The following is a 16,529-nucleotide window of genomic DNA, read 5'->3' as shown; positions in this document are numbered from 1 at the left end:
TACTGTAAGCTCATCAGATTCCAGAGCTCTTGGGGAGATCCATGTGTCAGCTTGTGGTTCTCAGCAGACCTTACACCTCATACTTTCAACAACTTTCATTTTTCACCACAAGTGTACAAGCACATGCACGCACGCACGCACACACACACACACACACACACACACACACACACACACACACACACACACACACACACACACACACACACACACACACACACACAGACCTTGTTTGTGGTTGTTTTGTAGGGCCTCAGAGATCTTTGCAATGTCAGCATAACAAGGCGCCATAAACAACATTCACATCCAACTATGTCTAATACAATAATAACACATTATTGTTCTGAAATAAATCAGAACAATAATGACGTATTACGGACTGGAAACCGACCCCTATTTTCGTTAAGCCTCAGGAAGCCCAATTATGAGGCTTATGAGAAACATAACCAGAGCTCTCTACCTCTACCAGGATGACTAATATTATATCTGCTCCCAGAATATGAACAATGTCATCATGAAAACAGATCACTCTTTTCTGATACAGGATCAAGCAATACCTAAAACCTATGACAAAATATCTTTCTAATCAATCTTAGATGTTTGAATGCAATAACAATCCCGACAGCCTATGTTTAGGCTTGAACACCAAGTTAGTTCAAACTATTAAGCGGTCATCTTTATGATGCCTTTGATAAATACATCCCAGTCAGCTATTTTCAGGCCAAGTGTGTGGGTTTCCAGATTGGCGCAGGGGGGAGCAGTCATTATGTTTCCCTGCTGTGGAGAGTCTGCTATGCGTCAGGGACATCCCAGACATCCTGCAAATGTGAATATAGAGAGAGAATATAGAGAACACTGTGGCTCAGAGAATGCAGAGCAAGCTGGATACAGAGCAGCACGGAGCCTGACACAGCACGGACGCGTACACACACACACCCACACACACACACAGACTACACACACGTACGCACGCACACACCTGTTAAAATTAGCATCACCTCTGGATCAATGTGACTAAAAATAAACATATGGATTTCATATAAACATCCAACATGCAGCAACAACTCAACTAAATTATAATGCCGTTGAGCCCTCTATAAAGGAGGTTGATCGAGATGATGTTTCATATTAGGATCAACTGTGGGTTTGGATGAGTGTGTATTAGAAGATGGACTTCACCAGCATAACCATTGCTGAATCCTACTTAGACATTGGAAAACAAGAACTGCCACAACCAGTTTTGCCAAAAAAATGTATCACAATGTATCATCGTGTAAATTGGTGGAATTTAACCTGGCATGGCGATCGTTGCTTGGATTGGCAGGTTGAGATAAGATTGATTGATTGAGATAACGTTTATTGCCACTATGCATTACACATATAGGAATTTGATTCGTCTCCACAGCAAGTGCGTTTATACGAATTCTCTCTCCTGTGACCGGAGGAGATAGCAAAGATGGCGGCCGTTAGCATCAAACACTATGATAACATCCTCCGTAGTATCTAGTCTATTTCAGTCACAGACATGTTCAACAACAACACGTTTTACAACAAGGAAGGGATACAACTAATAAACATGTTAACTCACTATTCTCCTTGTTATACAACAACTACTACTACAAGTGTCTATGACTACTGTTAATGTTAAATCCGTGTGGAGCTAATGCTATCGCGTCTCCACAGGCTAAAGTACAACACTGATATCCTTAACTTATGTCCTAAACACACTACTGTCATACAAGTCGTACCTTCTCCTTGACATGGACATAAACACCTGCTACCTTCTTTGAATGAAATCGCGATTTATTCAGTGAAAACTAGTACATGATAGCACAACATAGCATAGCATTCGCGAACACTATGCTAACAACACTATGATAACATCCTCCGTAGTATCTAGGATAAACGGGTTATTTTGATAAACTGGACACATTTTGTGAATATATATGGTTACTTTCTCGCCTGAAAACATATAAAAACTTCATAAAATGACATATTAACACTTGTAGAGCCAAATTACAGATTGTAACCAATGGCGGCCAAAATTGAGGATTTTATATTTGTAGATGATTCGCAATGCATCCTGGTATCAAGGGGTAGCGTACCTCTAGCCCTTCGAAGCTAGTCTGGTCCTGAAATCCCTCGAAACGAAGTAATAGTTAGCCCTCCCCCTTACCCTCGATGAAATATGAATTGGGACAGCCCTCCCCCTAAACGTGAACGCGCAAATCGAGCCATAGGGGTGAAAACGAAGGGCTAGGGGTGAATTGGGATTGGCCCTTACTTGACAGGCAGAAGAGCATTTCAGAGAACTTTGCCCTTTCCATTAAGGGAGTTGCAACTTGCGAGAGTAAACATATTTCTTCCTGTTTACTTTTAGAAAACAGGTTATTCAAAGACGGGTTTCAATTAGGGGTGGGCTATAAAAGGGTCATTTTTGTTTTGCTTAGGCTAGGTCTAAAGATGTTTTTGTATCCCATTAGCCCTATCTCGACGTGAAATTACAACATTTTCGGCTTCAGGTCCAAGAACAAAAGTGTGCAGGGCACAAATCCAAGATGACCGCTGTTTTAAAATGTGACATATGCTAATTAAGGTGAAAAAAACTATGTTTGGTCAACAATGGTATTAACTCAACATCTGAATGTGGTTTTTCAGGGAAAACCGCCGTCATCTTGGATTTGGGCCCTGCACATTTTTTTCTTGGACCCCAGGCCGGAAATGTTCATGTAATTTCATGTTGAGATCAAATGGAATACAAACAACCTGAGACCTAATAAAAATAACTAAAAAAGTGTTTTTGACCTCTGTATAGCCCACTCCTATTTAAATGATGGTGCTTATCCTAGCTGAATGTCACAGACATTAAGCTTTATCGAAGCCAACAATGACCCTATAAAATGCCCCTGGCATGTGCCTGGCCCAAAGTAAAATTAGGCTGACTTCCTCATATTGTTCCATCTTGCCGAGTCTCATTCACCACTTAAGGCCCTGGAATGCAAAGCAATTATAAAAGGTCTGGAAGACAAAACTACATTAGGAGGTCCTTGATAAATGAATCATTAGTTGGGTACACAAAGTCCTTAGAATGAACGTGTAACGACATCCTCATGAACAGACAATATTGGTTCATATCCGCAGGACAAACCTTCCCGTGTCACAGGCAGATATCAAACATCTAAAAGAGGTTTCCATTTCCTCTTTGCCTGGATGAGGTCATGTGATAAGACTGTCCAACTTCTTCAAAACTACCTCTCCCTCTCCCTCTCCACCTCTGCTCTCCCCTTTCCCCCCCACAAACTAACAGGAAGTGAATGAGTGAGTGTGGTCAGTTAACAAAAGAGCCTCATCCAGTCCAAACCAGTCTGGCAGGAGAGCCGTGAGAGGCATCTTAAGTCTCTCTTCTGGATCACTGCCTCCTACATACAGTAACAGTTTGTAAGTCCACTTCAGACAACAGCGCAACCGAGACAGAAGATTGATTGTAAGCATCAAACCAAGAACAACATAGTCTTTGTTTACAAAGATTCCTTAATTGATGGTATGATGACTTATGGCATGACTTCAATGTGAGTGACAGAGAGCACAAATAATTGAGACTGTGTAGTGAGTGAATCAAACAGCTTGTTATACAGTGGTTGTGCACAGTGCAAATAGGCCTAGCAGCAAACTGAGCAATGTCTGGCAAATGTGACACCGTTAGACTAGTTCCAATACAGAACTATAGATCACTATATGGCAGCAAGATCAATCATTCTCATTACCCCTGGTGGTCAAAGTAATGTCGAGTAAAGTAAAGTAGTGTCCAGCGTCAGACAGAAAACATCAGACAGAAATAAATCCAACGGTTTACCAAACATGATCCAAGTCATATCTGTTCAACGCCCAGGCCCTGGAACACTAGAAATTAAATGTTGTTAAATGCTGTTCACTGACCCGTCTGATAAATGGACCATGTCAAAGTCTTCCTTGACAGGTTCCTGACATGAGACTGGGGTGGTCTCTGGGAAGGCAGCACCCCACCCCTCCTGAATTTTAATTAAAGGTTATTCCCCCAGGTGGATGGAGGTCCTGTAACATGATCATCGGCACTGCACCAAGCTGAAGCCACAGCTAACAGAGGGGCTCTTGTTTTCGAAATTGGGGTACATTGGAATAATAATACCCACTGGATGGTCATAGAGGCCTTCTAGTTGGAAGGTAAGAGAGGTCTTCTGTCTCTGTCTCTGTCTCCTCTCTTCTCCAGATCAAGAGGAGATGGATAACCAGCCTATCCGCAGCCGGCAGCCTTATCCAAGTACAGTGGCTCCAACCTTTTCCACAAAGCAGCCATTGTCCGCTCGGAGCTTTTATCCGAGCAGCAGCGGCGATTGGCATGCGTTCGAGAATGAGCCAAAAAACCTGAGCATTACAGACAGAGCCAAACTTATCTCGCTAAGTCAAGGCCAAATTATCTTCTCAAGGACACTCTCTCTCCTTTCCTGGGGCTGACAGAGAAATAAATAAAATAATACTCTCCCAGGCCCTGTCAACATTATGCATATCATTCCTCTCTTAAAAGCATAGACGCATAGTAGTAATGCATAGTAGGAATGCATAGTAGTAATGCATAGTAGTAATGCATAGTAGCGGGCCACTTGGTGGCGTAGCACACTAAGGCGTCAGCCGTGCCATCGCAGGGTCCCCAGTTCGATTCTGGCCGTCGACATATCCTGCATGTCATCCCTCCTCTCTCTCCTGTCAATCTCTACTGTCTCTATCCCAATAAAGCAGAAAGGCTGGGATTCACTAGAGCATGGGCCAACATGTTTTGCCAGAATATAATTAGATCTACAGAGCCATGGGTGTGGGTGTACAGAGGTGTGGGGTGTACAGAGGTGTAGGTGTACAGAGGTGTGGGCCGTGGGGTGTACAGAGGTGTAGGTGTGGGGTGTACAGAGGTGTAGGTGTACAGAGGTGTAGGTGTACAGAGGTGTAGGTGTAGGTGTACAGAGGTGTGGGGTGTACAGAGGTGTAGGTGTACAGAGGTGAGGTGTACAGAGGTGTAGGTGTACAGAGGTGTGGGTGTACAGAGGTGTGGGTGTACAGAGGTGTAGGTGTGGGTGTACAGAGGTGTGGGTGTACAGAGGTGTGGGGTGTACAGAGGTGTAGGTGTACAGAGGTGTAGGTGTACAGAGGTGTGGGTGTACAGAGGTGTAGGTGTACAGAGGTGTGGGTGTACAGAGGTGTAGGTGTACAGAGGTGTAGGTGTACAGAGGTGTGGGTGTACAGAGGTGTAGGTGTACAGAGGTGTAGGTGTACAGAGGTGTGGGTGTACAGAGGTGTAGGTGTGGGGTGTATAAAAGGGCCAGACGAGTATAAAATAGGTCATTCCTAAACTACAGTAATTAGTGGAATTTATCAAGATTTGCAATATTTTGTAATTTCCCAAACGTCAGCGTGACCAATACAAGAACCCTAGACTGTCGACCGCGGGAGGCCCTGGTATCACTGAATGTTTGTCTCCTTTTCTGGGATCACACTCAAATAGCTTCAGTAGCTCTGTCTGGTGAGGAACATCACAAGGAACATTCCAGTGACCTCCTTGGTCTCCTTCCCTTGGGAGAATGTCACAGTTGTCATCATTTCCATATAAGAGGAGCACCCACGTTCACATTGGGAGGGAATGCTCTTTTCTTTAGTTTTTTTTACTCTAAATGCTAAATGATTGTTATTTCCTACTGAATAATTCATCTGACATTTGGTTGGAGGTCTGGCTCTGCACCATTAGCCTGATGAGGTTGTGTGTGCCTCTATGCTCAGCTGCTCTACATTTCGCAGCAAAACTCTTTGGTTTTAGCAGACAGTGAAGTGGTCTGAAATAATGACATGTCATCGAATAGAGGACAGGATATTGTTTTGCAAGAGCACCCCCCCCTACATAGAAGGCCCACCTAAAAGAACCTCACTTTGAAATAGACGTTAGCATTTAGGATTATGAAACCTGACAAATGATGTGACAGTGATGTCATAACTTTCAAAGCAGCCTCTAGGAGAAGTCATAGTAGAAGACAAGAGAAGACATAGACTATCAACAAGACAAGAGAAGTCATAGACTATGTACAGTAGACATGAGAAGGTTTAGACTATGTACAGTAGACATGAGAAGGTTTAGACTCTGTACAGTAGACATAAGGCATAGAGTCCATGCCTTTTCATAGTCTATGCCATAGGTGTACAGTAGATGGAAGGAGGGAAAAGAATCTCTCTGAATAGCAAAAACAAAGGCGCTGATCAGAACTTGAATTTGGACTGCGTTAAACCGCTTGAAGTCTAACTATTACATAGCATCTAGCATTTTTGCTGCAGATGTCCAGGTGTTAGGCTACAAGGGCCACCAGCGCACTGGCGGGCAACAATGCGCTGCCACTGTTTAAGCTGACTTACTGGGGTCGATTGAATTACGCGATTAAAAAAAATAAAGTATTGTATATGTACAGTACTATAATGTACTAAACACATGTAAACAATCAATCGCAAATAGTTCCCCCTTGGCTTTAAATAACACGCGTGTATCCCACAAACAGGCATGTTCATCAGTGCTGTTACAGTCATAGTTAGCGGGTGACAATACTTAGAAGTTGGAACACTTATTATTGTATTGATGAGACATCGTACCGTGAACAGAATAGCCTAACTGCGTGCTGCCGGTTATATGCGGCTACCCCAAAAAATACCGAAGCTCATAAATAATCACCAGGTCCTAAAACGCAGTAAACGCTTAAACACTCTCCGCTTGTTGTCGATAATAAAGGAAACCACCTATCACGTAGTAGGTTATTATCGAAAGGGTCTTTGTTGGATTCCGACACCCCCATCAACAGCTCGATGACGCGATAAAGGCAGGAGCCGCGACATGCTGCCACATTACAACGGATCAATGACGTCGTTACTCACCTAATCTGTTACAGTAACTGTCTTTCTCCTCTTCCGCACATAATTGATACATTTCTTAATGTTACACAGACGGGGCGACGTTCACACCCCATGCGCAACAGAAAAGTCTCTGAACGCAGCCCCTGTCTCCACCCAGGAAGTTGGGTCACCAAAACATGGGACCGAAACGCTCCAATGTCTTTCCACTGCAGCTCCACTAGTGCGTCAACCCACAGCTGCGCTACTGTTACGCTGATTTTTGAAGTACTTTGATTGGAAGACTCGCCCTCATTGGGAGGAGTTTGGTCGGTCTATCCATAGTATTTCAGAGGTCATTATATTGCGCACAATGCTAACGCCCATCACCAAAAAACCAATGCAAATTCACTGGCTCGTTGGTTCCCAACACCCCATAGCTGTGAAGTCAAACACAATTAAGTCACTGCTGAAAATGCATTGATTAGTTGCAATGTAGTTCATGGGGGGGTCTCACTGCACAGCTCTTTAAATCAATTAAACTTCAACACAACTGAAGGCCAACACTCCACAAAAGATGACGTAAAGATACATGTACTTGCTCACAAAGTGAAACATACCCCAAACAATAAGTTAAATGTATTTCACCGAAGCAATACGAGTAACCTCTTTATTTAAAACTATACATGCTTTGTCGTCTCTCAACAAAAGGTTATTTCGAAACGTTTTCAACATCGATTCTGGAGAGGACTTTGATTCGTTTTGGCATGGCCACGATGATCTCCACTCCTGCCCTCTTCCTGGTCCCCACCGCGGACGCTGGTAGCTGGGTGCAGGCATTCTGGGCCACCATGGTCTGAGTCTGTGCGCTGAGGATGTCCAGTTTCTGTCTGAGCTCCAGGAGGTGGTCTGTGTCTTTGATCCGGCTCACGTCCTCCACCATGGACATCAGTCTAGTCACACACTCTCTCTGGATCTCTTCCCTGTCACACAGGGTTTGTTGCGAGACTTTCGGAGCCTGCGGGTTCTGTGGGGCGTGTGGAACCTTTGGGGTCTGCGGTGGAACCTGTGGAGGAAGCACTGTCAACTCAGCCTCGTCCCAGTCTGAACAGGAGGGTGGAGAGTCTGGGGGCACCATGCCGCAGAGGGCCTCCTCCATCTCTACGGAGGCGTCGGCGTGGAGGCAGAGCAGCGGGTGGTCTCTGTATCTGGGGCAAAGGTGGTCCCAGGACCAGTCTGGCGTGACGCTGAAGACCTGGCAGAAGTGTTGGCAGGGCAGGCGGTGGTCCCGCCAGGCGTCGCACTCACAGGAGGGCAGGCTCACCGCCGTCCCGAAGCGGACCGTGTACGACCGCCCCGCCTCGGGGGAGACCCTGAAGGTGCCCTGGCTGACCTCCTCCACCGTCCCCCCAGCCCGCAGAGCACTGTCCATGCTGTCCATCACACGGGTCACCACTCCCAGAGGACGGTTCCACAGGAAGTGAGGGACTGTGATGTTGATCATTTCACTGCTGAGTTGGCTGATCAGGTCCTTGTGCCTCGGGTTCAAAAGGAAGTGGAGAAGAGATTAGGTTGAGACTGGCAAAATGCCAACATCCTATTACCATGACTACAATGATGTCACAGCTTGTTGAACGGGTAAATGAACAGGATGTCAGTTGTATTGTCAAATGAAACACAGTACTCAACATAGCTTTTACACAATGTGCTTTACCTTTGAAGCATTTTTGGCAAGTAGACGCCGATAACAAATTGCAGCATTTCGCTCAGAGTGTCATTTTTATGCGCCTTCAAGTGCTTATAATTAAAGATGTCGCTCTGCTTCTCCAGACCGCCGTCCACCACGGAGACAAAGTTCACAATGTCAGCCCTGGCAGCACTCGCCCACCTCTGCACAAGAACAAACATGAAGACATGAAGAACTCTGTCACTGTATGAACCTCTGTCACTGTATGGACCCCTGTCACTGTATGAACCTCTGTCAGTGTATGGAACTGTCACAGTGTTCTCATTCAACTGTGTTCTCATTCAAACATAGAATTCTGTCACAGTGTTCTCGTTCACACATAGAACTCTGTCACTGTTCTCATTCACACATAGAACTCTGTCACTGTTCTCATTCACACATAGAACTCTGTCACTGTTCTCATTCACACATAGAACTCTGTCACTGTTCTCATTCACACATAGAACTCTGTCACTGTGTTCTCATTCAAACATAGAACTCTGTCTCTGTGTCTCTGTCACAGTGTTCTCATTGACTCATTCACACATAGAACTCTGTCTCTGTGTTATCATTCACATAGGAGTAACATGATGTGGACCTTGTGATATGATGGAGAAATTAAATCTTTAGAAATATGCCTCTAGCATAAATAATGTATTGGTCTGTCTGTCTGTCTTAATAATAATAATAATAATAATAATAATTTGTTCTATTTGCAAACAGTGTAAATGTTTTTACATGTGGTTCTCCAGATCTTGACCACATTCCCTTACAAGAGTACTGATCTGCAAAATACTGACAGACAGACAGACAGACAGAGGTAAACACTGACAGACAGACAGACAGACAGACAGAGATAAACACTGACAGACAGACAGACATAAGTAAACACTGACTGACAGACAGACAGACAGACAGACAGATAGATAGACAGACAGAAGAGACAGAGGTAAACACTGACAGACAGACAGACAGATAGATAGACAGACAGACAGAAGAGACAGAGGTAAACACAGACAGACAGACAGACAGACAGACAGACAGATAGATAGACAGACAGACAGAAGAGACAGAGGTAAACACAGACAGAGGTAAACACTGACAGACAGTAGAGACAGAGGTAAACACTGACAGACAGACAGACAGACAGACAGACAGATAGATAGACAGACAGACAGAAGAGACAGAGGTAAACACAGACAGAGGTAAACACTGACAGACAGACAGACAGTAGAGACAGAGGTAAACACTGACAGACAGACAGACAGAAGAGACAGAGGCAAACACAGACAGACAGACAGACAGAGGTAAACACTGACAGACAGACAGACAGACAGACAGACAGAAGAGACAGAGGTAAACACTGACAGACAGACAGACAGAAGAGACAGAGGTAAACACTGACAGACAGACAGAAGAGACAGAGGTAAACACTGACAGACAGACAGACAGACAGAGGTAAACACTGACAGACAGACAGACAGACAGACAGACAGACTGACAGAGGCAAACACAGACAGACAGACAGACAGACAGAGGTAAACACAGACAGACAGACAGACAGACAGACAGACAGAGGTAAACACAGACAGACAGACAGAGGTAAACACTGACAGACTGACAGACAGACAGAGGTAAACACAGACAGACAGACAGACAGACAGACAGACAGAGGTAAACACTGACAGACAGACAGAAGAGACAGAGGCAAACACAGACAGACAGACAGAGCTAAACACTGACAGACAGACAGACAGAGGTAAACACAGACATACAGACAGAGGTAAACACTGACAGACAGACAGACAGACAGAAGAGACAGAGGTAAACACTGACAGACAGACAGACGTAAACACTGACAGACAGACAGACAGACAGAAGAGACAGAGGTAAACACTGACAGACAGACAGACAGACAGACAGAAGAGACAGAGGTAAACACTGACAGACAGACAGACAGACAGAAGAGACAGAGGTAAACACTGACAGACAGACTGACAGACAGACAGAAGTAAACACTGACAAACTGACAGACAGACAGACAGACAGACAGACAGACAGAAGAGACAGAGGTAAACACTGACAGACAGACAGACAGACAGACGAGACAGAGGCAAACACTGACAGACAGACAGACAGACAGACAGACAGAAGAGACAGAGGTAAACACTGACAGACAGACAGACAGACAGAAGAGACAGAGGTAAACACTGACAGACAGACAGACAGACAGACAGAAGAGACAGAGGTAAACACTGACAGACAGACAGACAGAAGAGACAGAGGTAAACACTGACAGACAGACAGACAGACAGAAGTAAACACTGACAGACTGACAGACAGACAGACAGACAGACAGACAGAAGAGACAGAGGTAAACACTGACAGACAGACAGACAGACAGACAGAAGAGACAGAGGTAAACACTGACAGACAGACAGACAGACAGAAGTAAACACTGACAGACAGACAGACAGACAGACAGACAGACAGACAGACAGAAGAGACAGAGGTAAACACTGACAGACAGACAGACAGACAGACAGACAGACAGACAGACAGAGGAGACAGAGGTAAACACAGACAGACAGACAGACAGACAGAGGAGACAGAGGTAAACACAGACAGACAGACAGAAGGAGGTCCAAGACAAGCCCTTGTGAGCGCTACACTACAAACCTTTTTCTCTGACAGCCACTTGTTAGTGAACCAGTTCTTGAAGAGTTGGCTCTGCTTCCAGATGGCGCTGTTCTGCAGCTGTTCTACTGCCCCCTGGTGTTGGTCCTTGGTAAGGGCTCCGGCGATGGCTCTCATCATCTGGAACACCTGCTGCTGGTCAGTGATGCCGCGGGAGCGGTTGCTTAGCCACTGTGTCCAGGTCCTCTCCCGCAGATAATCGTTAAAGACAGCCTGAGTGCCTGAATAGAAGAAGAAAAAAAAGTAAAATATGCCTCAGAGAAAAATACATTTATTACATTTATAAATACATTTAATACACTTCCCATTCCTGTATAATTAGCCTAAAACGCCTATGTATACCCAAAGTAAATTGAAAGCTGTTCTTGAACCATTTGGAGCAAATGCATGGGGTTGGTCTCCTTTTGAGGGTAACACTCTGAAGTTTGTTCCCAGTAAGAATGACTAAGTGGCGCTGGCTTTGAGAAATATACGTTTGAACAGATTGAAGTAAAATGGTTTTTTTCATTTGTGAATTTTTGTATTTATTTTTTTCCGAGTGGGGCAGTCCCACTCATATTTTTCATTTTTATTGACAGTTGCAGTGAAGATTTAGACAGGAAGGATGGGTGAGAGGGAGAGGAGGGATGACATGCAGGATATGTCCCCGGCCGGAATCGAACCGGGGACCCTGCGGTTACATGGTCAATGATCGGTGGTCAACTACAAGACTTCATTGATGACCTTTATCAAACTTGTCATTGTAGTGTGTTTGTGCCTGCTGTTGTGATTGTATCTGGAGATGGATTATTTGGTTCGAAGTGCAAAAATCCTAGCTTTGAGAGGATGTAACGCATGACTACCTACATAACCATAGGAACATAGGAAGCATGTAATATAATAATAATATATGCCATTTAGCTGACGCTTTTATCCAAAGCGACTTACATTGCAGTGAGTGCATACATTTCAGTATATATGGTCCCAGCGGGAATCGAACCCACCACCTAAGCGTTGTTAGCGCCACGCTCTACCGACTGAGCTACAGAGGACCGCATGTACAGGGCAAGACAATTAGCAGATAGCGCTAGGGCCCGCCGTCGGATGGTTAACAGGCTACCTGCTTACCCTATGGCTAAAGCCTGATGTCTTCATCAGGCTAAACATGAATGCTAAACAACTCTTCATCACCTGTGAACGCTGTCTCCACGGCCTGCATCTCCATGGGGCAGTACTCTGTGAGGACGTAGGCAGGCTTCCAGCCCTGGTTCCACTGTCTGAAGACCTCCAGCGCCTCCCTCAGGGCCTCCGCACTCTTGGACTGCACCACGAACAGGCTCACCACCGCCACGCCCACGTTGGTGCGCACGCACAGGAAGAAGAGCGGCAGCGGGAAGCGCATCCTCTTGTACGCCGCGTCCAGGAAGCACACGTCCCGGCCGTACAGCTGCAGCAGACCCTTCTGCCAGTCCGTCTGGTAGCATAGCAACAGGTTGTCACTCTCCGACTGCATTCTCAGGAGGAAGTTGGTTTTCAGCGCCTCCTTCTTCCAGCCCTGTGTCAGGGTCTGAGGGGGACAGAGCCAACCCAGAGGAAGGGTCACTGAGGCTGTCGTCATCGTCATCATCATCATCATCATCATCATCATCATCAGCTGTCACCAGTGAGTGATTGGGGGGGTACATCTCTATCAGACTCGCAATAACACCTGAAGCACACACTGCATAGTACACACTGCATAGTACACACTGCATAGCACACACTGCATAGCACACACTGCATAGCACACACTGCATAGCACACACTGCATAGTACACAGGGGGGGTGGGGGGTGGACAGGAGGGTGGGGGGTGGCCAGGGGGAGTGGGGGGTACACAGGGGGGCGGTGGGTGGCCAGGGGGGGTGGGGGGTACACAGGGGGGCGGTGGGTGGACAGGGGGAGTGGGGAGTACACAGGGGGGCGGTGGGGGTGGACAGGGGGGGACATGGGGGGTGGGGGGTACACAGGGGGGCGGTGGGGGTGGACAGGGGGGGACAGCAGCTCCCTCACCAGCAGGTGGGCCAGGTCTATCTTGCTGTAGTGCTCCTCCGCCCGGACCTTGGCCATGATGTCCCTGACCGTCTTCTCCGTGGGGAAGAACTTCCTGAGTGGCGGCGGAGACGACTCTCTGAACAGCTCCGTCTGCACGTACTGGACCATGTGGCCCTTCATCTCCCTCACCCGGGTCACTCCCTGGCTCATCTTGGCTCTGATGAACTCCTTCACCCTGTCGTCCACATCGTCGGCTCCCTGGGACGGGAGGGGGATCGCTGTGTTTTTTGTATCCACATTTTTATGCACCCAGATTGTGGAATGCGCTGCCAGTTTACATTAGGGATGCAACCTCAGCAAGACTAAAAACCCATCTTTTTAATATTGCCTTTAAATGACTAAATAATTAAATGATTATATAATGATTGGAGCACTCTGAGCTGCAATGTTTGCAGGAAAAGTGCTATACAAATACAGGTTATTATATTATTATTATTATTATTATTATTATTATTATTATAATATTATTATAATGGAAGATGCTATGGTTTATTGTTTTGCTATCCAAAAGGCCCAGACTGACTGAATTGACATGACTTCTTAGGTAAATATTTCTCTGATCTCAGCAACAAATGTTCTGTATTCACACAATGTGCAAAGAACACCATCATGATAAAACACGCAAGCCACAAGGTTTCTGGAAGCCAGATCCCCTCAGTTACCTTTCCCACAGGATGGCCTTGGTGGTCTGAGAGGATGGGCACTCGGAGTAAATACTGGATCTTCCACAACACCGAGCCTGGGTCCACTTGGAGCGCCTGTCTGATGGCCTGGGACTTGGCTTTCCTGTTCCGCATTGTGTTATGTTCCAACTGATGCACACGCGCACACACACACACACGAACACGCGTACACACACACAAACACGCACGCACACACACAAACACGCACACACGCACACACACACACACACACACACACATGAACACACACACACACACACACACACCACACACCACACACCACACACCACACACACACACAGGATTGCATTAATGAGCAGAGGCCAATATGAATATTATACACAGAAATGTAAGCAGTAAGACTGCAATAAACCCTGCTGCTTTACCATGAAATCCGGGAACTTGGCTATTCGAGTGACCGCAAACCGAGCAGGACAAGAAACCTTCTTTGTTTTAATCAACAGGTGTCTTCTTCCCTTCCTGTCGTTGTTTCCCTGAAAGTGGAAGCAGATCAAGATGGGATTGTTTCAAATGGATGGAGAAGCACGTGGATCAAACGCTACCCAGGGGAAGACTGCAACCAGCTGGGAAAAGAGGTCAGGTGTGAAACCAGTCTTTCAACTGTGGATCAACTGCTCTCTCTCTCATGCACCATGAGGGTAGGCTGTAACATTTCCAATATCAAGTGGGTCAATCTGAAAGACTATCTAATAAACTACATCACAAGATGGAGCAGACAGGCTTTCTTACAATTTGTTAATAACAATAATGAGCCAAACTTCCCTGCCAATTCTTCTTCTAGTAACTGCCAACCTACAGTATAAGGCGTCTTGTACATATTGTCTTCATGGAACTAGGTCCAGTACCATAATAGCCTACATCATGTTCCTTCTCAGAGGCAAGAATGTCATGGAATCACCTTTTCTCTTTCCTCAACATACTGCTCTTTCTTGCGTCCACCTTTATCTCGTCCCCGGTGACATCCCAACAGCTTTTGTCCGATGAACATAAAGGGGATGCCATCATAGGGGATGCGGGGGGTGGCTTTGCCCTTCATCCACTCCCAGTAGATCTTACACTTGAACTGAGGTTTCCACCCTGTGGAGTATGAAGTTATGAACATGATTAAACAGAAATTAAGTTTGAATTAGAAAAAGCCTAATAATAACTTTTATTTGTATACCGCTTTTCCTGCAAATATTGCAGCTCAAAGTGCTCCAATCATTATATAATCATAATTGTATTATTCAGTAATTTAAAGGCAATATTAAAAAGATGGGTTTTTAGTCTTGACTTGAACATATTTGCTGAGGTCGCATCCTTGTAAACTGGCAGTGCATTCCACAATTTGCTAATAATATGAGCTATATAGCTGGCTTCCATTCTGCATCATTAGTGCACAGCAGCCAGTTAACGTTAGTAAGTTAATTAGCTGGCTACATGTTAGATCGCATCATAACAAGTTAGATAGCTAGTAGTTACCTTCTTTATTGAAGCCCCTGTCAACAGTGTGAACAATATATTTGACAAAGGTGGACTCCTCGACTTGTGAGATGCGGTCATTGACCTCATCTATTGAGTCACAGATTACTACGTTGGAAATCATCCTTGCTTATGAACCACCAATGTTAACTAGCTAACTAGCTGGAGCCATCAACGTTAGAGTACATCAACACCACGACCACACACGTCATCAACACGCGCGGTGTCAAGGTGGAAACGGAAAGCGGCTGTGTTCGGAATGGCATACTAGCATACTACTCATACTAGATATGACGTACATTTTGAGTATGCAGTGCGTTCACACTGTAGATTATGTGAAATGTCAGTATGCAAGAAATGTATACTAGATTTTCGGTCGGCTGGTATTGGCATACTTATTATGAATTTAGTAAGCAGTATGCAGTTTATACTAATTGAGTGTGCTAGTATGCAGTATGCTAGTATGCCATTTCGAACACAGCCAGCGTCATGTTTTGATGAGTTCCTTAGGAATACGTCATAACATTGCGACTCGATTGCAGTGTGATTACAGTGTGGAGTTTGGAGGGCTTTCGGTTGACCGTAAAATATTCTCATGCTTATTCCGAGTTAAACATTATCATTGAACACAATGCGGGTTGTGAACTGCATATTGAGGGGCTGTCATGAAACTTCAATTTTGTTCACTAGACCATGTTCTCGATTATCAACAAAAAGTGCCATATTGCTCCCCATACACTCTCAAACAGGTCTACCTGAATCCAGGCGATATGTATCGCAGTCAAATCATCAAATCATCAGTTCTTGTGCCACTGTGTTAACTATTATCAAGCAGAATCGAAGAGATGTACATCTGGTTAAAGAATTCTCAACCGCTCCACTCTTAAGAAGCGATGCCATTGGAAAGATTGAATCCACACATTATCACCTGATGTATACATGCAAGGTAAAGAAAAGCATGCACATCATCTTAATGCCA

At 45.2% G+C, this 16,529-nt stretch overlaps 1 protein-coding gene across 1 annotated transcript; it reads right to left on the bottom strand.

Annotated features, from left to right (window-relative positions):
• Window positions 1–7,603: 7,603 nt before the first annotated feature.
• On the bottom strand, window positions 7,604–15,674 carry LOC308156004 (uncharacterized protein; the record flags this gene model as incomplete). The annotated part of the gene is made up of 9 exons (XM_080529366.1): window positions 7,604–8,429; window positions 8,606–8,781; window positions 11,297–11,535; window positions 12,485–12,860; window positions 13,344–13,583; window positions 14,048–14,197; window positions 14,455–14,562; window positions 14,988–15,166; window positions 15,551–15,674. 9 exons carry the CDS (start codon window positions 15,672–15,674, stop codon window positions 7,604–7,606), a joined length of 2,418 nt encoding a protein of 805 aa, XP_080385492.1.
• Window positions 15,675–16,529: the final 855 nt, after the last annotated feature.

Source organism: Nansenia antarctica (genome assembly GCF_963989245.1).
Source record: "Nansenia antarctica genome assembly, chromosome: 4".
Classification (NCBI taxonomy): domain Eukaryota; kingdom Metazoa; phylum Chordata; class Actinopteri; order Argentiniformes; family Microstomatidae; genus Nansenia; species Nansenia antarctica.
The sequence above is the reverse complement of the archived record's forward strand: the minus strand, read 5'-3'. Positions and strand labels throughout refer to the sequence as shown.